Raw genomic sequence first — 26,217 nt, 5'->3', positions numbered from 1 at the left:
TCATTTTTGAAACGAAATTTATTATCTGGAAACACAGAAACGAATTAAATTTTTCAAATGTTAAGCATGGAAGTGCTGTGATGGAAAGAAAAATCATATCAAATGTAAAAGATTTATTTGAATTTCAAACTTTAAACAAAGAAGATATTAAAGTTCTCAATAGAATCAAGTTGATATGATTAAAGGGGAACAACTCAAACAGCTTGACGAGTGCGTGCTATGTTGATCTTACATTCTTTCGGGTATATATACACACGTATCTAACTTGTAAGATCCGTATTTTTATGTTGATCTTGCATTCTTTCGAGTATATATATATATTTGTAAGATGGGTACTTTAAAACGCAACAGGTCAATATACTTTTTTAAAACTATCCTAGTTTCGAACTTGTTTGAACTCTATGTTAGGGAAAGTTTGTTTGTTTTTGTGTTTTTCAAAAACAATACACAATATAATGATATCCATATGTACGTGTACTAAGACATTCCATTGTAATCTATATATGATATAGATCTATGATGCATTGCTGAACGTAAAACCCTTCATATTTGTATTTCATGTTAAACAATGACTAGTTCATATGGCTTTTATCTGCATACATTGCGTTTCATTTTACCAATTAAATCTGTAACAGCTTTAACATCAACTATTATATATTTATTTGGAAGTTCTTTTGATCTGTCATTATTGGTCCATGTTAGATAATAAAGATTTCTCCACCTTGCCATAGCTTTAAAATGTATGTTAGTATTTGACCAGTATGTTGGATAGAGCTCTATCAAACCAGCATGTTTAGGTAAGAACAGTGTGTGACTAAGACCTGCTCCGTGCATCCCAATCAAAATATCGACGTGTGCTATAAGTTTTAGCTGATTCTTCATATCTAACTTATCAATCTGAATTCCAAAGATGTCATGACCGACAAAATGTTTCCTTGCACTATTTAATAATTCATTTTCATTTTGTATTTTTCTAGAGACGGACCCAGATGGATTTCGCGGATGAGTTACATAGTCTCTTCTCCACAGAAACATTACTTTTAATTTAGTACAGTTGAGCTCTGATTTTGTCGGAATATTATGTCTAGATAGGAAAAACTTTCGAAATTCTTCCAAATATGGCATGTTCTTACTATTATGTTTATTCAGTGGACTGTCATATCCCATAATTCCCCAAACCATGTGATTAAACATGGATGGCTGTTGAATATATCCCGCACGTAATATTGGTCCAAATAAAGTTTTCCAAGTTATGTCCAGAGTTCCAGATGGGTGGCCGTCTATCCACAATATGGTAATGTTTCCAGGTTGCATTTCAAATGCTTTAGATACCAGAAACGCATTATAAAAGTCTGTCATTGTATGATACAAGTTAACATACTCATAACGCTTTACTGCAATTGTCCAACTATCATATGTTACTTTATAAGCAGGATTTTCTGCAGTTGTAATCAACACATTCAACCATTGCCTAAGGTGTGATTTGGCATTGAAGTTGTAGTAAATCTTCTTCTTACAATTTAATTTGAAATATCCCGACTGTAAAATATAGTGCTCATTTTCCTCTGGCTGATTTAATACCTCTGATATATTTTCACCGCCTTGCCTTCCTTGACCTCTATCAGGGTCAATAATGACATAATTAAGTTGAGCAAATTTCCCAACGTATCCTGTAAAATTACCACCGCAAAAAGATTCGCCTTTCATAATATCTAAAATATATGTGTTCTCTATTGGCTCCTCCCACTGCCATGGCAATACACGTTTTAAAGTACTTGTTGTATATGAAGTAGTTCGCTTTGATATATTGCCTGACAACAAAGGCTTTGCATCTGTCTGGTAAACAAAGTCTTCAATAAACAAACCTTTTACCCTTATTCCTCCTGATGCAAGAATCCAAAACAATGCTAAAAATATTACATAAATTAATGCTGCGATACGAATGTATTTTTTCATTGTCAATGTCCTTTTTTTTAAATCAGTCTCTTCACTATATTCAGTTTTCTAATGTATGTTTAGGTCAAACATTGTTTTTCTTAACATCTTTTAAATGTAATTATAAATGTATACCTTTTTTCCAAATTTTACGTGGCTTTAAAGTTCACGTATATTGCGAATCCAAGGTGACTATAGCTACTGTCATAAAACAAAGAAACGACACTTTTTATCATTTCTAATTCTTATCAATCGGACACCTGCCTGTTTCTGTTGTTGATATTGCATTACTGTCATCTTAGATCAATATTGTATTGTTATTCACACTCTTAGTTAAGGAGCATCCCATTCCAGGAATATCATTGAATTCATCACACGTAATATTTGTTCAATGTTGCTCCATTGCAATTTTAGACAAATAAAAAGGAATTTTAGTCAAAAGTACTTTCAACACAAAACTAGAAACAAAAGTCCTCAACAGAAAAACGTATTAGAATATTTGTGTTGCAGCCAGTGTCATTTTTCAAACATCTTCATTTCTGTTGAATGTTGATAACTAACATCAGGTTGCATATTTTAATTCAAATACAGCTTCTACTTACTGGGCTCGTATTTTCTTAATGTGATTTTTAATACAGGTTGTTTTACCTTGCCTCTGACTGTCAATTAAAATCCGCCAAGGTGTGTAGATCAGTATCCAGAAGTTTAAATATCATTTCATCATTAGCAGTTTATGAACTGTTGGCTAAGACTTATCGCTAAACTGTTTCGTTGAAGCTGTTTGTCTATGATTTGTCGTTGAAATTATTTGGCTATAATTTGCTGGTATAACTGCTTAGCGTCATTTGTCGGCAAAACTAAAAATAAGAAGCAGAATGTTGTTATTTTTATCTTTAACAACAAATATATTTCCAATAGCTTTCTATTCCCTATTCCCATATAAGTTCGATTTAAGTTAGAACTTTGTTTAAACGAACACGTTTACATTGAAAGTGGATAACACTATGTCTGAAGCTATTGGATGAAAAAGAGAAAAATAACTGTCCCTAAAACAAATTATTTACAAGATAGATATTCCAACAAAATGCTTACTTTACGCACACGGAAGCCTTTCGAAATAATTTTGACCAAATATATTTAAGCATTTTCTATAGTTATATATGGTAATATTATTTCGTAAACACATTTACGTCGAGCGAAAACATACACTGTATATTTGCAATGGAGAAATTGCAGCGGACATTCGCACGGTATAAAGTGCCTGCGTTCGACATCAAAATACATTTGCAGAGAACATATGTAAATGTGTTGTGTACGATGCTGTGCAATGCCTAAATTAATGTTATGTTATACTTGCCGAGAAAGATGTTGTTTTCATATCTTTAAAACTGGATCTTTCAGCTTTTCTGAAGTAAGAATATTTGTTTGAATATGATATCTTCCTAGAATAACTTGAGAAAAAGTGAAAATCAAGTTTTACAGCCGCAGCAATAGGCGTGCATGTTGAGAACCATTGATTTCATAAATACAAAATATTTGGAGTATTTCTTGCGCACATACACAAATATTAAGGTAACCTACCTCCTTAAGGGATGTGAAAGAATCTGGACTTGGCGCTGTATGATTTAAATGTGCTCGCATATAGGGTGTTAACAACAGCACATTACGCACAGGCAAAAGGTATTCTAAATCTATGGACAATAGTCATAGAAACAAGTTAAAGGGTTCTGTTTCGACATTTTGTTTTATAAGAAATTTAGCATATTCCTCATGTAATTCGTTTTTTTTCATTTTTGATATTTCTGTAACTTTTTTTTCGCTGCAAGCCTCCAAAAAACGCCTATTTATGTCCAGTTTTGTCGAACCGTGATTTCACGTCCGTCAGGCTGTTTTCGTACATCGATCTTTCCAGTCAGTATTGATTTGCTTATTGCTCATCTAATTCCAAGTTAAAAAGTCTACAAAGTGGTTTTTGTGGATATCATTTAACGCTGAAGTCGATACTTACGTTCAAGTGACACCAGAGCGACAAATATGACGTTTAATTTATTGGTGGGTGCTAGGTGTATATATATATGTATGTATATATGTATATATAGTCAAACCCGGCTGCAGAACTTCCCTTGGGGACTGAAAATGCTGCTATTTGTGAAAACATATTTTTTTCAAGACAGGTGACGTTTGACCATAGTAAGCAGGTTATATGTATTTGGAGGTTGTCTACAGTACGGGTCTGACTGCATAAGGGAGTTCATCGGTTCTTAAGACAAGGGTAAATGTACCAAGTAATATAGCAAAAACAAAACAAGATTATGTGGGATAAGGCCGTGACTTTATTATAAATTTTTAAATGAAAATTATGGCATATTGTAAATATATAGCATGGTATATAGGAAAATGATGAGAAACTATGAAAGACAAAGCTCCAAAAGCTAAAATGCATGGAAGCAACATAGCAGCGCGAAGGTGCAGAAAACTATGAAAATAATCGCAGAACATACCAAACTTAATAGGAAATTGTAGGTTCTAGTAAATCGCACTAATGAGAAACGAGGCAAAGATGCTCTCAGAGATCTCTATGACATGAGATGATATATCAACAAAAATATTCTTCCTAGGTTAAGTAAATACGAAATGAAACATAACACTAAGATCAAAATAAAATCCGATGTAAGTTAAGAAAGTGTTCAGCAAACAAACGCACAAAATTAATAAAATATTGAAAAATTTGTTTTAATGTAATATATGAACAAACAGACCCGGTGCGAGGGAATGGTTATAGCAAACTATGCTACAATAGTAATATAATCCATCCAAGCGATTGACTGAGCTAACCGGCAGACTGGAAACGTAAGAAAACAGGGGGGATTTATATGTCTGTTTCAACATAAACCATGTGTTAGAGGTTTGTAGCAAAGTGATCCACAAATTATATAATATGTACGGACCTACACGTACATATAATAAATGCAATTTTCGACTGATCACTAATAATCGTATGGCCGATCAGTTGAATAACCCTGTTTATATAAGACACAGTCAATCCATGGACCTGGTGAATGGCCGACCACATGGTCAAGGCCCCCTCTAACGGTTAAAGGGCGCCCGCCCAGTAACACCAATAAAAAGAGACGACCTACCGAGCGCGAGGTTGCAGATACGAGAAGGTCAACCTAGACAAGTGAGCTTTTATTTTTGATACTGCCGTAGTATACAAGAATAAAATATTTTGTGGATCATCAAATATTGCTCACAACACGGACAAAAATTAAAATTAAATTAGAATCGACTTGAGCCAAACATTTTGATAAAGAAGACTTTCTTTACTGTACCCCGAATAAAGATTACAATATGTAAGCGCCATTTAAGTCACGACAATAAAATAGTTCTAAATTGATGAAATCAGATCAATGCAAGTAATGTATGTTTACTAATAAAATCGAGTTTATATACACATACACGCCTTATCTTCTCCCTCACTTCGTTCGTCCAAAAATAAATTATTTCTTTCCTTTACTATATAACTAATACCAAACAAACAACTTAAACAGGTTTCAAAGATGGTGGTTAACTACTGTTCATATAACAAATCAATATCCCAATAACACAATACATCAATAGAACGCCTTCAAAATAAATATAGACAGAAATACCATAATTCTTTCCAAATATGCATGTACTTTAGCAATCAATATGCCGAAAGAAACATAAAATATACTATAAATAGACTATTTATGAACATATGCAATAAGACAGAATACAGAATGTCAGTTCATATGTAATATGACAAATACTTGTCATGTTATCTTAATCATTACACATTATTATTATTATTAATGTTTTTTTTTTAATTTCATCTAAAATCTACCCAGAAAGACAGATTAATCGTATGCTGCGACCCGGCTGCCCCAATCCTAACTCTTTTCTATTTTTTATAATATTTTTATATAAGAGGGGGGAGGTAGGGAGAATCCGAGGCTCTGACCAGCGAAAAGGCTCTCTCCATCCCCAGCTTTCCGAGTATTTACTAACATCAATGTTTGTAGTAGATAAAATAAATGTGCCAAACAGAACAAAAACAACACGAAAAAACTGGGTAATGTTCGTGAGCTGTCATCGAATTATAAATCGATGAATTTCTTACAGAAATATTTCAGTTATGTTTGTTTTTTACAGAATAAATGACATTAACACCATCTCCTCATATTTCTGCAAATAGTATGCCAGGATTTGGCGAACCTGCATGTTATCGCTTTGTGTAGTAAACCCGCGCTAATTCATGATATCTTCGTGCTTAAATTTAAACCAAATTTAACAAAAACAAGAAAGAACCATAAAGTACCACAAGAGCACCGCCTTGCGGGTGCTGACGCTCATCTGATTTTTTTTGTATAATAGAAAAATTGTCCTACCCATGATTTTCTAAGTCCAAAAGGGCCATAATTCTTGCAAAAAGCAGGATGGAGTTATGTTTCTTGATGTACAGAGTCAGCTTATGATGGTGAACAACTGTTGCCAGTTTCAAAGCAATAGCTTTGATAGTTTAGGAGAAAAGTTTACCTAAACATAAAACTTAACCAATAAATCTGATATTTTCTAAGTCCAAATGGGGCCATAATTCTTGCAAAAAGCAGGACAGAGTTATGTTTCTTGATGTACAGGGTCAGCTTATGATGATGAACAAGTATTGCAAGTTTTAAAACAATAGCTTTGATAGTTTATGAGAAAAGCTGACCTAAACATAAAACTTAACCAAGAAATCTGATTTTCTAAGTCCAAAAGGGGCAATAATTCTTGCAAAAAGCAGGATAGAGTTATGTTTCTTAATGTACAGGGTCAGCTTATGATAGTAAACATCTGTTGCAAGTTTCAAAGCAATAGCCTTGATAGTTTAGGAGAAAAGTTGACCTAAACATAAAACTTAACCAAGAAATCTGATATTTTCTCAGTTCAAAAGGGGCCATGATTCTTGCAAAAAAGCAGGATGGAGTTAAGTTTCTTGCTGTACAGGGTCAGCTATTGATGGTGAACAAGTGTTGCAAGTTTCAAAGCAATACCTTTGATAGTTTAGGAGAAAAGCTGACCTATACATAAAACTTAACCAGGCACCGCCGACGCCGACGCCGACGCCGATCAAATGATGACAATAACGCATCATCTTTTTTTTCAAAAATCAGATGAGCTTAAAAAGAAAAAGATTCGGAATGTTTATAAATGAATACATGCAGTTTAAAATCAAGTCGGTTCCATTCAACCGTATTGCTCCATGATGATTAAATGTACCAACAGAAGCATACCAGCAAAATTGAGTTTATACACACACACTGTAAAGAGTTTGTTCTCCAATATACCACAGATTACCGAAGCGGCGTGACATGTTTGGTGCAGCAGTACATTTTGTGGCAGGGTTCAGCAGTATGGTACATCACTGTGACCCTAAAATAAATTAAACTTGACGTCAGAAATATGTTAAAAACAACAAAGTTACTGTAATGGGAAGGGTGGGAGGGAATTTTTGTAAACGATCTGTCCTCTACGGATTACCGATAAAGAATGTACTTGTCACTGCACTAAATTTGCCATGAAAAACCCGTGGGATTAAAACTTGTCAGACTAGTATTTGAACTGATACGACTATAAATTCAATACAAATACAGGGGAGAGGCGGATTAGCAGTGAGGCGTTATGTTAGGCAAGACGATACCCACCAACATTAAAATAATTTATTTCTAAAGAGAACATGAATTTACTTAGTTTTAAATAAAAAGTTCACTAAGAGCTTTAATCCTGTCTTAACTTGCTTTTATTTATATGAACGGCGCAATGTTCATAATTTTGTAAGGAGGACCGGCGGCTCAAAGTTACAACCTACGAGATATTAGGATTTGTATGAGTACATGCATATATGTAAGATTTCAATTTTTAAAATTTCAATAAGCGTTTTAGGTGTCAAAATTCAGAATGTTACAATTTTCAAAACATTTAGCAGTGCACATTTCGGAAGTTTATAAGGATACGGCCTTTCATTGATGTATAATGACGTTTTTTATGTGTGTTTGAATATATATAGATATATGTAGTTACCTTTTTAAGATTTACTTTTATATAAACAAAGAAGAATATTCCGTGTATTGTCTTGTCGGTTAAAACAAGTTCTGCAAAAATAACCTACCTTTGAAGATTCCGCCTAAAAAGGATAAAAGGATTCCAGATTTATGTCCCTTCCTAGTGTAATTTGAACGTGTAAGAATGGAAATAGATTTTAGTTTTGCGTGCTTTGTTGGCAAATGAAACACGTTGTTTCGTTCAGAGGTGTCCCATGTACTCTCTCAGGACGTTGGCCTTAGTGATTGGGTTACTACGCATCTGAACTCAAAACCATGTTTTATTTGCCAACAAAGCACGCAAGACTAAAATCTATTTCTGGGAAAGTCACCGCAAAAGCCGATAATAAATTTTGGCTAGGTTGATCGACTGCCGAGACCAAAGGGGACTGACACGTTTGGGTCACCTTAATATAGCATAATAAATAGTCCAAAGCCACTGGGGGAAAATGGGTCACTGCATATATAAAAGTGACCAGGGAAATTGCTCCATATGGGCCATTAAACTACAACACGCCCATAATTTTCAGCACACTTCATTGCATCTATTGTTTCTCTCTGTGAATTACAGGGCTATGCATCGCTATCCATTGACAGAACGAGTGATGTAACAAGAGATTTAATTGGCAAAGTGCTTTAAAATTACTTGTTGCATCACCCATTTTGCCAGATAGCACGCAACAACAAAGATAGAGGATGTTGGTGAAAATGTTTTTGAAAGTTTCTTGGAACTGATCTTCATTTGTGTAAAGTGAAACAGAAATATGATATTAGTGGCGAGTCTTAGTAAATATGTTTTGTTTATCGAACTGTAGCAATTACTCGCCGATACTTTGTGTTAAAGCGTCATTTTACTGATGATTCCATGTGTAAGAACGCATGTAAATGAATCAGAATTTATTCGTTATTGTGGCATACAAAGCTTGACAAAATGAACATCGTTAACAGCATGGATTCAAGTTGTGTGTTTTCATGAATGGCAATGCATAGCCCTGTAATTCATAGAGAATAACAATGGATGCAATGAAGTGAGTTTAAAATTTTGGGCTTTTTGTAGAGTGTTATATATGCAGTAACCCATGTTTTTGTCCCCAGTGGCTTTGGACTACGTATTATGTCATATTAAGGTGACCCACACGTGTCGAGAATGCTCGGCAGTTCTCTATCGACTCCTATCTTCGCCGAATGTAACTTTATATTTAAATTGGGGATCATATGAATTTAATAAATTGTATGAAGGCTCACTTAAAATGCGATAAATCTGATTAACAAAAATAAATTGGTTTACCAATCTGAACCTAAATGAGCCGTGCCATGAGAAAACCAACATAGTGGGTTTGCGACCATCATGGATCCAGACCAGCCTGCGCATCCTCGCAGTCTGGTCAGGCTCCATGCTGTTCGCTTTTAAAGCCTACTGCAATTAGAGAAACCGTTAGCGAACAGCATGGATCCTGACCAGACTGCGCGGATGCGCAGGCTGGTCTGGATCCATTCTGGTCGCAAACCCACTATGTTGGTTTTCCCATGGCACGGCTTAAATACTATTTGATGGACTAATAAGAATAACTTTATAACACTATTCTCAATAAACACATTATTATGACAACGGAATATTCACCTTACAAAAATAATTTCAGCTTTCTTACGATCAGATAGAAGCTCGCTATTATAATACTTTATTTGATTATCATTATTATGAAAAATACAGGTTTTAAACACTGTTGCATAAAATAAAATAATTATGGTTGCACATTTATACTCAAGTCGTTCGCCGTGACACTGTCATCTAAGTACCTTTGATCTTATACCAGGTCGAATATCGAAATTCAACTTCATAGCTTTGTCAAATTTCGACCCCATGCTAACCATAAACTAAAGATCGGAATTCAAATTTTCAAAATGTCTAATTCTAAAACAGCATTTTCGACAGAATCTAAGTTCAATGCCGGCTCGAAGTTTTCACTGAAAAGACTTTGGAGCTTCCGTTCAGATCCAGAGTCGTAGTTAACTCAATACTTCTTTTTGAAAATTTAAATTTCGATCCTCAAGCAGTTAAAAATTTGCTATTGATCGTAAACAAAATCATATGAGCCGTGCCATGGGAAAACCAACATAGTGGGTGTGCGACCAGCATGGATCCAGACCAGCCTGCGCATCCGCGCAGTCTGGTCAGGATCCATGCTGTTCGCTAACAGTTTCTTCAATTCCAATACGCTTTAAGAGCGAACAGCATGGAGCCTGACCAGACTGCGCGGATGCGCAGGCTGGTCTGGATCCATGCTGGTCGCAAACCCACTATGTTGGTTTTCCCATGGCACGGCTCATATCATGGAGCTAAATCTGTACTAACAGTTAAAAAAAGACGATTTTCTTCTTCACATCGAAAAGTGAAGTTAATATGAAACAATAGCTAAATGAATATAGATCACTAAGCCGTGTGCAGTGGTCTTAAAGGGTAAATAATAAACTATGCTTTGTCAAACAGAAGCAATTTCAGGAAATTATTCGTATTTTACTACATATCTAATTGTAGATAGACAGACATTAAACATACCTTAAAAAGACCATTTCCCTTTTTCAAAGTTAAATATTCATCAGAAACACAATGCTACGAGTATATTGAATATAAGCTAAAATACCTACAATCCTTTTTCCGTAAGTATGAATAAAGTGCAGGATTCATTCTTTGCGCTCTATGAAATATTTTCACTCGTGCGAAATCTTGATTGGTCTAATTTTCTCATATGACTGTATATGCATAAATTATTATGTTTTAGAAGTGTACTGGGACGGAAAACTTGTTTATTAGTCTTTGAATAAGAAAAAGATGAAAACATAATCTTTATTACATAAAAATATAAACATCTATTCAAAGCGAATTTAAAGTTGACATGATCAGTATTCTGCATTGAAATGATTTCGAACTGAAGACGCGATTTATACAGATCTATAGAACCCTTTTGATTAAAATCACTTTCTCACGTACCAAGCTTCGTTTCACATCTATGTCAAAACTCTGATGAATGAGTAAAATACTTAGGTTTGAAAAGAGGTATATGAGGGGAAAAACATTAATTAAATTATCTTGTAATTTTGGGGTAGGGATAACATGGTATTACGAGAAAATAAATTCGGTGACCCCCTAATTTATTCTTGCAATCGATATAAAATAAGAACGATTTGCAAAAACACTCTAACGGACGTGAAATCACGGTTCATAAAAAATGGACGTCAATAGGCGTTTTAGAAGGCTCGCAGAGAAAAAGTTACAGAAATATCAAAAATGTAACAAACGCATTAAATGAGGAATATGATAAATTTTATTTAAACAAAATGTCAAAGCAGAACCCTTTAACTTCGCCTTAGGCGCTTTCTACCTTAATAAAAATATTCTGTACATTCAAATGATAATTTCATTCAACTTCAAACGAAGTGGGACTGTTTAAGTGAAAATAGTATAAATTGGAACCTAATGTATAGTTATGTTTTTTAGTGTACAAGAGATACATACTTACAGTGGCTACAAACGAAAATAATAAATAGCATTTTAGCAACAAATTACCTACTGTTTAAAATGAAAATTAAGAATAATAATTTGTGCACTTTTTGTCAGAGACAGGAGGAAACTTTAATCCATCTCTTTTGGGAATGTTCCAAGGTTGAACCAGTCATATAATATATAATAAATGAACTTGAACATTTAGACCTAAATTGTGAAATAAGTAAGTTGACTGTTTTGTTGGGATCTGAGAGAAAAGATTACATGTTAGATATTCTTTTTTTAGAACCAAAAAAGTATATATACTTATGTAAACGGAACCAGGTTATGCCTAGCATCGTAGGTTTAAGAAATAGCCTTAAATTTTCATGGGAGATATATCAAGCTTCAAACATGACTGATTTAGAGTTTGACAGATGGGCAACTGTAAGACACTTTTTATGTTAACTACATTTGAATGGTATTTTTTCAAACTAAATAGTACTGGATATTGTACAGTGGATATAAAACCAATATATATATATTTTAAATAGTTACCAAGAAATCCTGTCAACCTTTTACAGTAATGTGAAAATCTGTAGCATTCTTTATTGTTTGCACTGTATACAATATTTATATTTTTTGTTGTATTTGTTTTGTTTTTGTTTTTTTTCGTGTTGCTCTCTTCTGCACCATATAAAAGGGGGTATTGAATCTGTATAGTTACACATATATTATATTGAATAATGAGTACATGTAGTTCCTTGTAAAAATGTTAGTGTAGTCATTGAAAAGCCATAGAGCTTGTCTGTAATTATTTATATGTCTTATGAAATAAAAACATTATCTCCGTTAAAAAAAAAAGAAGAAAAAAAAAAAAAGATAATTTCATTCAATTGTAGTACCACAAGCTTAGACCTCTTCAAATTGCTAGTCAGTCATCCTTCCAAACCTGTTAAAGATATATTTGACTCAACATGATAATTTAAAATTTGAACCATTTCTTACATATAAACTTTGAACAAATTTCTTAATAGTATCTAGGTAAAAATAAAACTAACGATGTAACCACGACAGAGTAAAAGGTTAAAAATTGAAAACACTTTATACATGTTTATCTAAGTACAGTATATATATGTACGACCATTAAAAACATGAAGTTTTTGAAACGATGACTGTTATATTGTGAATGCATCTTTATATAAAGAGACCTACATTTTAGTCAAGATAAATTTAGTCTATAAGGATTTTCTACCAGTTTCTTCATTTCTAGGTAAACAAGTGTTCGGCCGGCACGAGAAATTATATATACTTTATCAGATCGGTAAATTCCTTAAATCCTCGGCCTCAATGAAAGTATTTATAATATAGATTCGAATGTCGCATGTCGATTGTTTAGTTAGCCAATTTGACACATTCATAAAAAGAAAAACGTTCATATATTTCTTACCTAGTTTAATGGTCAACATATCTCAGTCCGTTTTATATCCACAAATTTGCAGTTTTCGTGGTCTACTCAACATGTATAAATTCCTCATACACTGTTACCAGTGAATATTAGGTAAGGTAAGAACATCGGAAATTATAAATTAACTGATATATTTATTCACTTGATTATATATCGATTTTGAAAGCTTTTGGGGTAAACATTAATGACAGATATAAACAAGATTTTTATCAAAAGACAACCGCCGTTGGGATGCGCAGAGGTATAAAAATGAAACTAAAATTACGGCGTTTCAATATTCGTATGATAGGGTGTGGACGCAGAAAATCTGTTCTAACTTGAATGGAATTATACGCAAATTGAAAATTGAGAATAGATGAATCTATTTTCATGTCATATCGACCTCCCTTAAGGTTTGGCAGTATATCACCAAATCAGAGAAAATGTTTGGTAAAGGAACAACATTTTTACTAACAATCTACCTGTCTAATACATGTTTACTGTACTGTACCATTGGATACTTAAAATATTCTCAAAAACTGTCCCCCTTTACAAAAGAATGCCAGTAGTAAACAATTGTTCGAATCGATGTTCAACATAGTTATGTGAAGTTTAAGCACTATGACTATTGCAATTGAATCAAAAAACAAAGACACGTAATAGTTTTTTTAAATGGTGAGTGTTTAAAGGCATTCAACTGACTGTCAAAAAGTATGGCCCCTTCATGCAACCCATTTCCATAATACAATACATATATGAGCAAATTGATGATACTTTTGCAGACATATATGTTTTATTTGCTGCTTAATTTTCATGTAAAAGAACTCTTTCTTTCTATGATTTGGTGATGTTCGAATTCTTTCCCTAAATCATGACCTAACTCTTAAAGGCAGTGATAGTATGTTCAACATGAAACTGCTCTTTATCATTTTAGGAGATTTTCTATAAAAGATAAATCATTTGCTAACAGGGAAATTCTCACACCCATGCACCTGTTACACATCTTTCCTGTGGCAGATGGCCTTTCAACATATCATTCAGAAGGAAATGACATCAAACAACGCTGAATTTCCGGCGACCTTCATGAAAATTTAGTGACGCTACTCGACATAACATTTAAAAAGAGATTTTTACATGTTTTATAAATAAAAAAGTGTCAATGAATGTTTGCTTTATGTTATAGTCTGCAGAATCCAACGGCAATTGTTGGTTCTCTGGAACTACCGGAATCGGACACCAACAAATCCCTCGTTATCCTTACATTTATGGTGTAGTCCAAGCAGACTTAGTCATTTCATATAGACAAGTTTAAAGGCTTGTACATTAAAGAATCTACATTTTAAACTGTTGGAAAAATATATAATATATTTCTAATGCTTTTTTATCATTAATTTTAAAATTACCAGTTATAACATGATCGAGAGATAGATGACAGCGTACAAACATCTTGCATCTCCAAATATCAAAACATTTAACAGTCTTTAAGGATCCCTATCCATAGGCAGCATAGAGATAATTACTTCACTTTATAAAATAAATTTGAAAAATAAATGTACAGATATATGTTTCAGCTAAATAACACCTCTGCTCAGAGGTCACCATTAATGCTTGTAGCTTTACGCGGTCTTTAAAGTTGATCGACGTACACATGAACTTGTGAATACACTTGTTTTCATCGTACGCTTTAATTCATGCTAGACCAGAATATTTATGTAACAACATGCACACCTCCTAAAAGATTTATTATTAAAATTGCGTAAAATCATACTGTAGGTTAACAGTTCAGTAACACATTTAGTACTGCTTAAATTCTTGTCTTTTATCCAAACATCATCCAGGGATACAGAACACAGCAGGTTGCTTGTCATATTACACCCAATGGCATACTGAAAAATCGCTTCATTGGTTACTAATGAATTACAGAATACAAAAAAGGTTCTGACCCACACAAACAAGGTTCTACATAATATGTTCTAAGCTGTTACGGATACAACAGAAATGTACAGACCTGCTAGAAACTTGATATCACAAGACACATTGTGATTGGTTTCATGGCGCTAAAGACAGAAACCACGATGTATGACAATCTGAGATTTTCTTTCACTATACCAGTCTTTGAAGCACCCTTCTTGTCAAGTTTTGGGACGTTAACACGCTAACTGCTTTTCAAAATATGTTAAAAACCGTATCTTTTACAATATGTCACAATCTCTTCTAATGTTAGTTTTCCCTTAAAGTCATTAAATGTTTTAATGTGTATATGTTTATCCTAGACTGTTTTTGTTAATCTAAAATTGCTTTTTACTGGTCTTACTTTATAATTGTAGGAGTAAAAGTAATAGTTACAGACCGGATATTTTTTTAGAGACGGACCCAGATGGATTTCGCGGATGTGCTACATATTTTAAATTTAGTACAGTTGAGCTCTGATTTCGTCGGAATATTATGTATAGATAGGAAAAAAATTCGAAATTCTTCCAAATATGGCACGTTCTTACTATTATGTTTATTCAGTGGACTGTCATATCCCATAATTCCCCAAAACATGTGATTAAACATGGATGGATTTTGAATATATCCCGCACGTAATATTGGTCCAAATAAAGTTTTTCAAGTTATGTCCAGAGTTCCAGATGACTGGCCGTCTATCCATAATATGGTAATAATTCCCGGTTGCATTTTAAATGCTTTATCAGAAACGCATTATAAAAGTCTGTCATTGTATGATACAGGTTAACATACTCATAACGCTTTACTGCAATTGTCCAACTATCATATGATTATTTTTATAAGCAGGGTTTTCTACGGTTATAATCAACACATTCAACCATTGCCTAAGGTGTGATTTGGAATTGAAGTTGTAGTAAATCTTCTTCTTGAAATATCCCGACTGTAACATATAGTGCTCATTTTCCTCTGGCTGATTTAATACCTCCGATATATTTTCACCGCCTCGCCTTCCTTGACCTCTACTAGGGTCAATAATGGCATTAGTAAGTTGAGCAAACTTCCCATCGTATCCTGTAAAATTACCACCGCAAAAAGATTCGCCTTTCATAATATTCAAAATATATGAACTCTCATTTGGCTCCTCCCACTGCCATGGCAATACACGTTTTAAAGTACTTGTTGTATATGAAGTTGTTTGCTTTGATATAGAATGATAATGGTTGCCTGGGAACACAGGCTTTGTATCTGTCTTGTAAAAATAACCTTCAATAAACAAACCTTTTACCCTTATTCCTCCTGATGCAAATATCCAAAACAATCCAAAAAATATTACATAAATTATTGCTGCGATACGAATGTATTTTTTCATTGTCAATGTCTTTTTTTTGAAAATTCTAACTCAGTCTCTCCACTATATTCTGTTTTCTTATGTGTGTTTAAGGTCAAACATTGTCTTTCTAAACATCTTTTAAATGTAATTATAAATGTATAACTTTTTCCCAAATTTTACATAGCCTTAAAGTTCACGTATATTGCGATTAAAAGGGACTTTAGCTACTGTCATAAAACTTTGTCACTTTGTATCATTTCTGATTCTAATCATATCGGACACCTGCCTGTTTCTGTCGCTGATTTTTCATTACTGTCATCTTAGATCAATATTGTATTGTTATTCACACTACTAGCTAGTTTAAGAACACCCCATTCCAGCAACATCATTGAAATCATCACATGTTATATTTGTTCAATGTTGCTCCATTGCAATTTTAGACAAAAAAGGAATTTTTAGTCAAAAGTACTTTCAGCACAAAACTAGAAACAAAAGTCCTCAACAGAAAAACGTATTAAAATTTTTGTGTTGCAGCCAATGTCATTTTTCAAACATCTCCATTTCTGTTGAATGTTGATAACTAACATCAGATTGCATATTTTAATTTTAAATAGAGCTTCTACATGTATTTACTTGGCTCGTATTTTCTTAATGTTATTTTAACCTTTACCCTGCTAAATTTCTATAATGAACTTGTCCATCTTTCAATCTGGACAGTACCATTAAATGTCAAAAGGGGTGCTTACCAAAACAAATACTGACTGAATGTCGAACAGTGCAGGTCATGATCAGACTGCACAGATATGCAGGCTAATCATGATCTACACTTGTCGCAGAGGCAGAATCAATCGTGCCCAGCATGATAAGGGTTAATACAGATATTTTAACCTTGCCTCGGGACTGTCAATTCGTCAAGTTTTGTAGATCAGTATCTAGCAGTGTAAATTTCATTTCATCATTAGCAGTATATGAACCGTTGTCCCTAAAATTGTTTAGCTATGATTTGTCTACAGAACTGTCTGGCTATGACTTGTCGGTAAAACAGTTTAGCTACGACTTGTTGGCAAAACTGTTTAGCTATGACCTGTCGGCAAAACTGTTTGGCTATGATTTGTCGGTGAAACTATTCCGCTATGATTTGCCCGTAAAACTGTTTGTCTATGGTTTTTCGTTGAAATAGTTAGGCTATAATTTGATGATATAACTGTTTAGCTGTCATTTGTCGGCAAAACTAAAAACTAAGACGCAGAATGCTGTTTTTTTATCTTTAGCATTTTTATAACTATATCGGTAATGTGCTACTAAAAGTCATTTCGTAAACACATTCACGCCGAGCGTAAATATACAATGTATATTTGCAATGGAGAAATTATTCAACAGCGGACTTTCAGTGCCTTAGTTCGATATCAAAATACATTTGCAGAGAGCATATGTAAATGTGAGATGTACGATGCTGTACAATGGATAAATCATGTTATACTGCCCGAGAAAGGTGTTGTCTTCATATCTTTAAGACACGATCTTTTAGCTTCTCTTAAATGAAAATATTTGTTTTACCATGATAACTTCGTAGAATTACTGGAGAAAAAGTGAAAATCAAGTTTTACAGCCGCAACAATGGCCGTGCATGTGAAGATGTTGTGATCCTTTTGTCCAAAACTTTGCGAGAATTGTTCACGTTTCTGGTTTCTATTCGTCGAGTTACCGTGTGCAAATTCCTGCGAGACCGAGACCAAGAGCTAATCAGAATACGGAGAAAGATGCTAAATTTAGACGCAAGTGTATGTTTTTTCCAAAACTGAAGCAATCGAGATTTTAACATTAATTATTTTATCATCTCCTCTAACAGAAGTAAGAGCGTTACTAAATTATTCTCCCTTTTTTAGCTCACCTGAGCCAAAGGCTCAGGGTGAGCTATTGTGATCGCTCACCGTCCGGCGTACGTCGTCCGTCCGTCCGTCTACACTTTCCTTTAAACAACATCTCCTCCTAAACCAGCTGGCCAATTTTGATGAAACTTCACAGAGATGTTCCTTGGATGGTCTTCTTTAAAAATTGTTCAAAGAATTAAATTCCATACGGAACTCTGGTTGCCATGGCAACCGAAAAGAAAAACTTTAAAACTCTTCTTGTCCAAAACCACAGGGCTTTTATATTTGGTGTGTAGCATCATCTAGAGGTCCTCTACCAAGGTTGTTCAAATTATTCCCCTAGGGTCAAATATGGTCCCGCCATGGGGATCACATGGTTTACATTGACTTATATAGAGAAAAATTGAAAATCTTCTTGTCCAAAACCACAAGCCATAGAGCCTCAATATTTGACATGTGACATCATCTAATGGTCCTCTATAAAACATTTTCAAATTATGCCTCTGGGGTGAAAAGAGGCCACGTCCCGGGGGTCCCAAATTTTACATAGACTTATATAGCAAAATTACTTAAAAATTCTTCTTGTCTGAAATGAAAAGACCTAGGCCTTTGATATTTGGTATGTAGCATTGCCTTTTGGTTCCCTACCAAAATTGTTCAAAATATGCCCCGGGGTGAAAAGAGGCCCCGCCCCGGGGGTCTCAAGTTTTACATAGACTTATATAGGGAAAAAGTCTCCTTGTCTGAAACTGCAAGGCCTTTGATTTTTGGTATGTGGCATTGCCTAATGGTCCTTTACCAAGATTGTTCAAATTATGCCCCTGGGGTAAAAAGAGGCCCTGCCCTGGGGTCCCAAGTTTTACATAGACTTACGAGGATTGTTCAAATATGAATGCATCTAGAACATTATCTCGCTCAATAATGCGAAAATCAAGATTATTGGGTAGATAAAGATGTTAGCTTTACATTGATACCACACCCACTGGCGCCAGACCAGAAAGAAAATGCATCTGTACATGTTATACCCTACCCCTAGGTATTCTATAAGAACCATGGTCATGAACGGGAAAATATACTAACCCGTTTCAATCGCGCATTTCATATCTAAAGCACGCAGTTCGGTAAATGTGTACTATGGATATCAAACAAGTGGTAATTTATCTTCCACTGTGTACCGGTCACATTTCTTCAATACTTCTTATCTTACAAAAACAACGCGTAGTTTATAGTTTTTTCAACGTTACACAAAAAATTTGCTTGACCTTCCCTGGTGAAGTTCCGTTCTAGATTACAAAACCATTCTGATTGGCTCTTGTGAAAATGTATGTCAATCGTCATTTTACTACACGTGAACACTAATATGTGAAAATGCAGCATAAATGTGCAAAATGAATAAAATAAACAGAACAGATGTAGATCAATGTATGATTTCAAATTAAAAATCATATACAAGATGTATTTCATTAATCATTTCTAGTTTTAGAGTAAAATTGTAATTTTTTTAAAATTCTGGTTTTGTTTGTTTACGTTTCGCCTAACATGTGCACACTGCCGTGACCTCTAGACCGGATCTTCATTAGGGAAGGTTACGCAAGTTATTTCTGTAACGTTGACGAAAGCATAAAATATGTTGATAATCTCAGCAATATGGAATATTGAGACAATGTGACTGGTACACGCTGGAAGATAAATTATCGCTTGTTCAATATACTAGGTACCACTTCACCGAACTGCGCGTTTAAGTTGAGAAATGTACGATTGAAACGGGTTAGTATATTTTCCCGTTCATGACCATGGTTCTTATAGAAAACCTAGGGGTAGGGTATAACATGTACAGAGGCATTTTCTTTCTGGTCTGGCGCCAGTGACCAGACCGATTAAAATCCGTTCACTTTATCTGTGTCTATCGCTCGCTAAACATTGCCTACTCGTGTATACTAGATCTAATACAAACATGACTGCAAGAAGGTCAGCGTACGCCGTTGAAATACGGTCCTATATTAAGAATCGTTGTATTCTTGGCATAGGGTGTAAAGACATTTTTGATGAAATATGTTCTGTTTATGGGCATAATGAAATGTCTTTTTCGACAGTTATTCGTTGGTTTAAGAAATTCAAATGTGGGTTAGTTTCAACAGAAGATGCACCACATGGCCGTCGGCCGAAAACAGCAACGTCTGCCAAGATGGTTGCTAGAGTGAAAGAAATAGTTGCTATTGATGCAAAATACACAGCTAGGCAAATAGTTAATATGGTTGACATCTCATTAGGAGCAGCTCATACAATTCTGAAACGTAATTTGAAAATGAGAAAGATCTGTGCTGGATGAATTCCCCATCTGTTGACAGATGAGCAGAAAAAGGCACGCGTGCAATGCGCAAAATTGTTGCTTAAACAGTTTCCAAATTACAATGCACGGTCTTTCTCAAATGTCGTCACTGTTGACGAGACATGGGTTCACTTTTTTGAGCCCAAACGAAAGATTCAGAACAAAATATGGGCAACAAAGTCTGGCAAAAGACCATGCATTGTAAAGCGGACCATGAGTGTCATAAAGGTAATGTATACCATAGTCTTCACAACTTAGAGTCCTGCCATTCAGGTTGCTGTACCTAAAGGCAAATCCGTAAATGCGAAGTTTAACAAGACTGAAGTTCTTCGAAAACTGAAGAAATATTTCAAAAATCGAAGACCCGCAACTGGTATGGCCAATGTCAGATTGCTACATGACAATGCGTCATCACACAAGGCGTCTATACAAGACTTTCTGAAGCAGGAAAAGGTTGTTGTGCTCCCTCACCCTCCTTATTCGCCTGACCTTGCCCCGTGTGACTTCTTTTTGTTCCCAAGGCTCAAAAAATACCTTTCTGGTCGAAAATTTGTGCAGCGCAAACACCTCGGTTCTGCAATATTCCAGTGTCTTCATAGTTACCTAGAAACGATTATGAAAATGCCTTCAAGGATTGGATTAGAAGACTGAAACTTTGCAGATCTGTTGGAGGTGAATACTTCGAGGGGACCAAATAAAATTTTCATTGAAATCTATCAAGGATACATTTTTATGTGCTTAGATGCATTCATATTTGAACAATCCTCGTACATAGGAAAAAAGCTTTTAAAAATCTTCTTGACTGAAAGTTCAAGGCCTAGGCTTTTAATATTCAGTATGTAACATTGCCTAGTGGCTCTCTAATAAGATTGTTCAAATTATGCCCCTGGGGTGAAAAGAGGCCTCGCCCCGATGGTCACATAGTTTTTATATGAGTTATTATTTGATAATATTTCCTAGACTGTTTAATTATAATTACCGTATGACCCCAAGTAATTAGGGGTCACTTGACTGTAACCTTGACCTACTGACCTTCTTTCTTGTTTTTTAAGATACACCTTTGAAATTTGGATGACATGTACAGATTTGCACACGGATCTTAAAACTGACTTTCAGTGACCATGAATGGGACCTACTGACCTTCTTTCTTGTTTGTTAAGATACAGCCTTGAAATATGGACGACATGTACAGTTTTGCACACCGATCTTAAAACTGATTTTCAGTGACCTTGAATGTGACCTACTGACCTACTTTCTTGTTTTTTATGTTTTTTTGGGGTTTAACGCCGTTTTTCAACAGTATTTCAGTTATATAACGGCGGGCAGTTAACCTAACCAGTGTACCTGGATTCTGTACCAGTACAAATCTGTTCTCCGCAAGTAACTGCCAACTTTCTCACATGAATCAGAGGTGGAGGACTAATGATTTCAGACACAATGTCGTTTATCAAATAGTCACGGAGAACATATTCTTTTTTTTTTTTTTTTTTAATACAGCTTTGAAATTTGGATGACATGTATAATTTTGCATGCCGATTTTTAAACAGACATTCAGTGACCAATAATGTGACCTACTGACCTACGTTTTTGTTTTCTAAGCTACAGCAAAAGGATTTGGACCACCTGTAATATTTTTTTACTGATTTCAAAAGTAATCTTTACCTTGACCCACTCTCCTAATTTTCTTGTTTTTAAAGCTTTAGCTAAGAAATGTGTTCAAGCAAGCAACTCTACTCAGGTGAGCGATATAGGTCATCATGGCCCTCTTGTCTCAGTTTTTACCTGAAAATATATGCTTGTCCGCTGCTATCCTGAAAAAGGCTATTTCTTTAATAAAATTGTAATACAATGTCAACAAATAGTAAAGTGTTGGTTCAGTAAATCAAATGTCATTTTCACGCCTAAAAAGCTGTTGTATAAAACATTTTGCCGGGATAATTTGTCTTATAATAATATGATAAAAATTATGATGTTATATTCAGTTATCATAGATATGTACTATACTTGTACTTAAGTGGGTAAAATTATTGTAGCAAATAAAATCCATGTGAAAACTTGCTATATATATAACCATGTTCGCTATATAATAATTTGTACACAGAACAAAGTAGGTCCAACATTGGGACATTTTAAATTGTTCATTATAACCGAAAATTCGTTATAACCGTGTACGTTATAGGTGAAATTTATTGTTCATTTCTAGATAAACAAGTGCCGACACGAGGAGTTATGTATACATTTTCAGATCGGTAAATTCCTTGAATCCTCATATCGGCTTCACTGAAAGTAATTATTACATAGATTCAAATGTCGCATGTCTATTGATTAGCCAACTTGACACAGTCACAAAAAGAAAAACGTTTATGTATTTCCTGCCTAGTTGAATGGTCATCATATCTAAGTCCATTTTATATCCACAATGTTGCGTTACATACAGTTTGTGAGGTCTACTTATAATGTATAAATTCCTCCTTACTGTTATCAGTGAATATGAGGTAAGTTAAGAACATTGGTCATTATATAAATATCATATAGCAGCGTGTGTGACATTGATATTGTCACTCCTAGGGCAGAATGTCACCCGGGGCTTAAGCCAAGTGGTGACATTCTGTTTCGAGGTTGACAATATCAATGTCACACACGCTGCCATATGATATTTATTTTATTAAACCGAACAAATTTATGTACATACAAAAGTTAAAAAATATTTTTATTTCATTTCATCTTTAGCGCTGTAATCGACTGTATACACATTGAATAATGACGTCACTACTATACGTGTACAAGGGAGGCAATCATTTCATGATTTGGCTAAAAAATTGAAACAGTTATTTGCCCTTATATGACATTCAAAAATATCGGCGCGGTCACATGACCTGACAGTCACTTTCGCTTGGTCACGTGTCAGAAAGGTTAAAAATGTTCAAAATATCTCTTTCTCGGGTAATGGGATTTTATCATTGTAGACAAAAGTGAGGTATAATAATATCAATTAACTGATATGTTTATATCGATTTGGAAAGCTCGCAGCATTTTGAGTTTAAGTATTGTTCAAACATAACTGTCCGATCATGATGTCAAATATGTGAATATAGGAATTACATCATTTTTATCAAGTGCCAACCGCCGTTCAATGTATTAATTTGGAATGCTCAGATGTACAAAATGAAAATGAAATTACGGTGTTTCAGTAGTCGTATGGCAGGGTGTGTACGCCGAAAATCTGTTCTAACTTGAATGTAATTTTTGAAAATTGAAAATTGAAAAATAGATGAATCCATTTTCATGTCATATCGACCTCACTTAAAGGAAGTGATGGTATGTTCCAGCATAAAACGGCTCTTTTTGTCTTTTTCAAGAGGTATTTTAATAAACGAGTAAACATTTGATAACAGGGAAATTCTCACACCCATGCACCGTGTAACATATCTTTCCTGTGGCAGATGGCCTTTCAACACATCATTCAAAAGGAAATGACTTCAAACAACACTGACTTTCCGTCGAATTTCATGAAAATTTAGTGACGCTACTCAACATAACATTAAAAAAAAGAGATTTTTACATGTTTTATAAATAAAGAATAGTGTCAGCGCATGTTTGCTTCATGTTATAGTATCTGCAGAATTCGTCGGAATATGTTGGTTCCCTGGAACTACCGGAATCGGACAACAGCTGACTTAGTCATTTCATATAGACATGTTTCAAGATTCCCTTATTTTAATCATCTTTTTGTAAAATTGGTTAAAAAGTTTATCAAAAGAGGATACGATGCGAAAATCGTGAAGCACAGTGCATGTTTAGTGATTGACACCTCTACAGTTAATTGCTACGCTTTCCTATTTGATGGTGCGATGACTAATAAAGTGTAGGACACCATGATGCTTTTCTCCTCAATCCTACATACAACGGACGGAGGGAGTTGATTTTTGTCTTACAGTTTTCTTAGTCGTGCCCTTAAAAGTTAGGTTCTTGTTGCTCTGACTTCAGACAAGTTGTTGAGTACATTTGTATAACTGTACCTTAAATATACCTTAATATTATGTTTTGCTTTATTGATCTGTTACTTTTGCACTAATGTTAGAGCCTTTCTAAGCGGGGATTTTATTTACATTGTGTTGTTTAACTTGTTGATAATAGGGTAAGTGCGAGGTTGGCATACCCTAAACGCGATTAAACCCCCAGTTTCCTTTATTTAGGTTACTGATAGTTCCAAGGCGGTGCCCCTATTTTCAACTAGTTGTTTTGTCTGTCTTGTATTGTCTGTTGCGTATGTTTTCTTTTTTGTTGTAAGCGGTTTTCCTCCGCCCCACTCCCCATATTGCCCTCTCTTTTCCCTTGTATTTACGAGACTTTTTGCATCCCCTCCCCCTTTACTTTTAGTAAGTTTTCGTGGCTCCCCTTTGATCTGGCAACCGAATTCCAAGACGGTACTTGATTGTTTTTCCTACGTGTGTGAGTGCGTTTGTATGCTTGTGAGTCTATAACGGTGCCCGACTGTTTTCTTACGTGTTGCTTGTTCATTTTTCTATGTTATTTAGTTGATCGTAGTTGTGTGTTTATCTTTAGTACATGAGTGTCTTCGCTATTGTGGTTTACGTTGTAGTGAAAAGAACATGGCATTCCCTTGTATATTCGTCCTTGTTCAACTTTCCCCTTCGGATTCCCCACCCCCCTACCCCATTTCGCCCCTTGCCGTTCGTTCCCCTCCATCAATATTTAGCATAATTTAATATGTACTTGTTGGATGTTTGAAGCAACCCGTATAAAATATTTTTCCATTACAGCTTCTTTAAGTTGTGGGCCTACTATGTAAATGCGTGGCTCTGGGGCTGTGTTTTTGGTGCTCTGTGCTTCCGAGCAATCTACTCTTACCTATTATCTTTTGTACATTAACGAATCTACATTTTAAACTTTTTGGAAAAATATATTTCCAATGCTTTTTTATTATTAATTTTAAAATTACCAGTTATAACATGACCGACAGATTGATAACAGTGTACAAACATCTTGCATCTCCAAATATCAAAGCATTTAACAGTCTTGAAGGTTCCCTATCCATAGGCAGCATAGAAATAATTACTTCATTTTATAAAATTAATGTGAAAAATAAATGTACGATATATGTTTCAGCTAAATAGCACCTTTGCTCAGAGGTCACCATTAATTCTTACAGCTTTACTTGTCCTCATCGTACGCTTTAATTTATGCTAGGACAGAATATTTATATAATTATATGCACACCTCACAAAAGGTTTATTATTTAAATTGCGTAAAACCATACTGTAGGATAACAGTTCAGTAACACCTTTAGTACTGCTTAAATTATTGTTCTTTGCTCAAACATCATCCAACCAGTTATGTCGTGACAATCATATTACACCCATACTGAAGAATCGCTCCACTGGTTACTAATAAATTACACTATACAATAAAAAGTTCTGACCCACATCCACTTAGTTCTAGGCTGCAATAGAAATGTAAAGACCTGTTAGAAACCTGATATCACAAGACACATTGTCATTGGTTTCATGGTGCCAAAGACAGAAACCATGATGTATGACAATCTGAGCTTTTCTTTCACTATCCCAGTCTTCGGAGCTCCCTGTCAAGTTTTGGGAAGCTAACACGCTAACTGCTTTTCAAAATATGCTAAAAGCCTTTTTTTTACAATATGTCACAATTTCTTCTAATAATAGTTTTCCCTTAAAGTCATTAAAACTTTTAATGTATATATGTTTATTCTGTTTATGTAACTAGACTGTTTTTGTTA

The 26,217-nt window shown here is 34.6% G+C and overlaps 1 protein-coding gene across 1 annotated transcript; it reads right to left on the bottom strand.

Annotated features, from left to right (window-relative positions):
- Positions 1-588: 588 nt before the first annotated feature.
- Positions 589-1,956, bottom strand: LOC123530332 (uncharacterized). The gene has a single exon (XM_045311103.2). It carries the CDS (start codon positions 1,954-1,956, stop codon positions 589-591), a length of 1,368 nt encoding a protein of 455 aa, XP_045167038.2.
- Between the last annotated feature and the right edge of the window lie 24,261 nt (positions 1,957-26,217).

The sequence above is a fragment of the Mercenaria mercenaria genome, chromosome 13, assembly GCF_021730395.1.
Source record: "Mercenaria mercenaria strain notata chromosome 13, MADL_Memer_1, whole genome shotgun sequence".
NCBI classification, from domain to species: Eukaryota; Metazoa; Mollusca; class Bivalvia; order Venerida; family Veneridae; genus Mercenaria; species Mercenaria mercenaria.
This window is presented reverse-complemented; position numbering and strand designations above follow the sequence as displayed.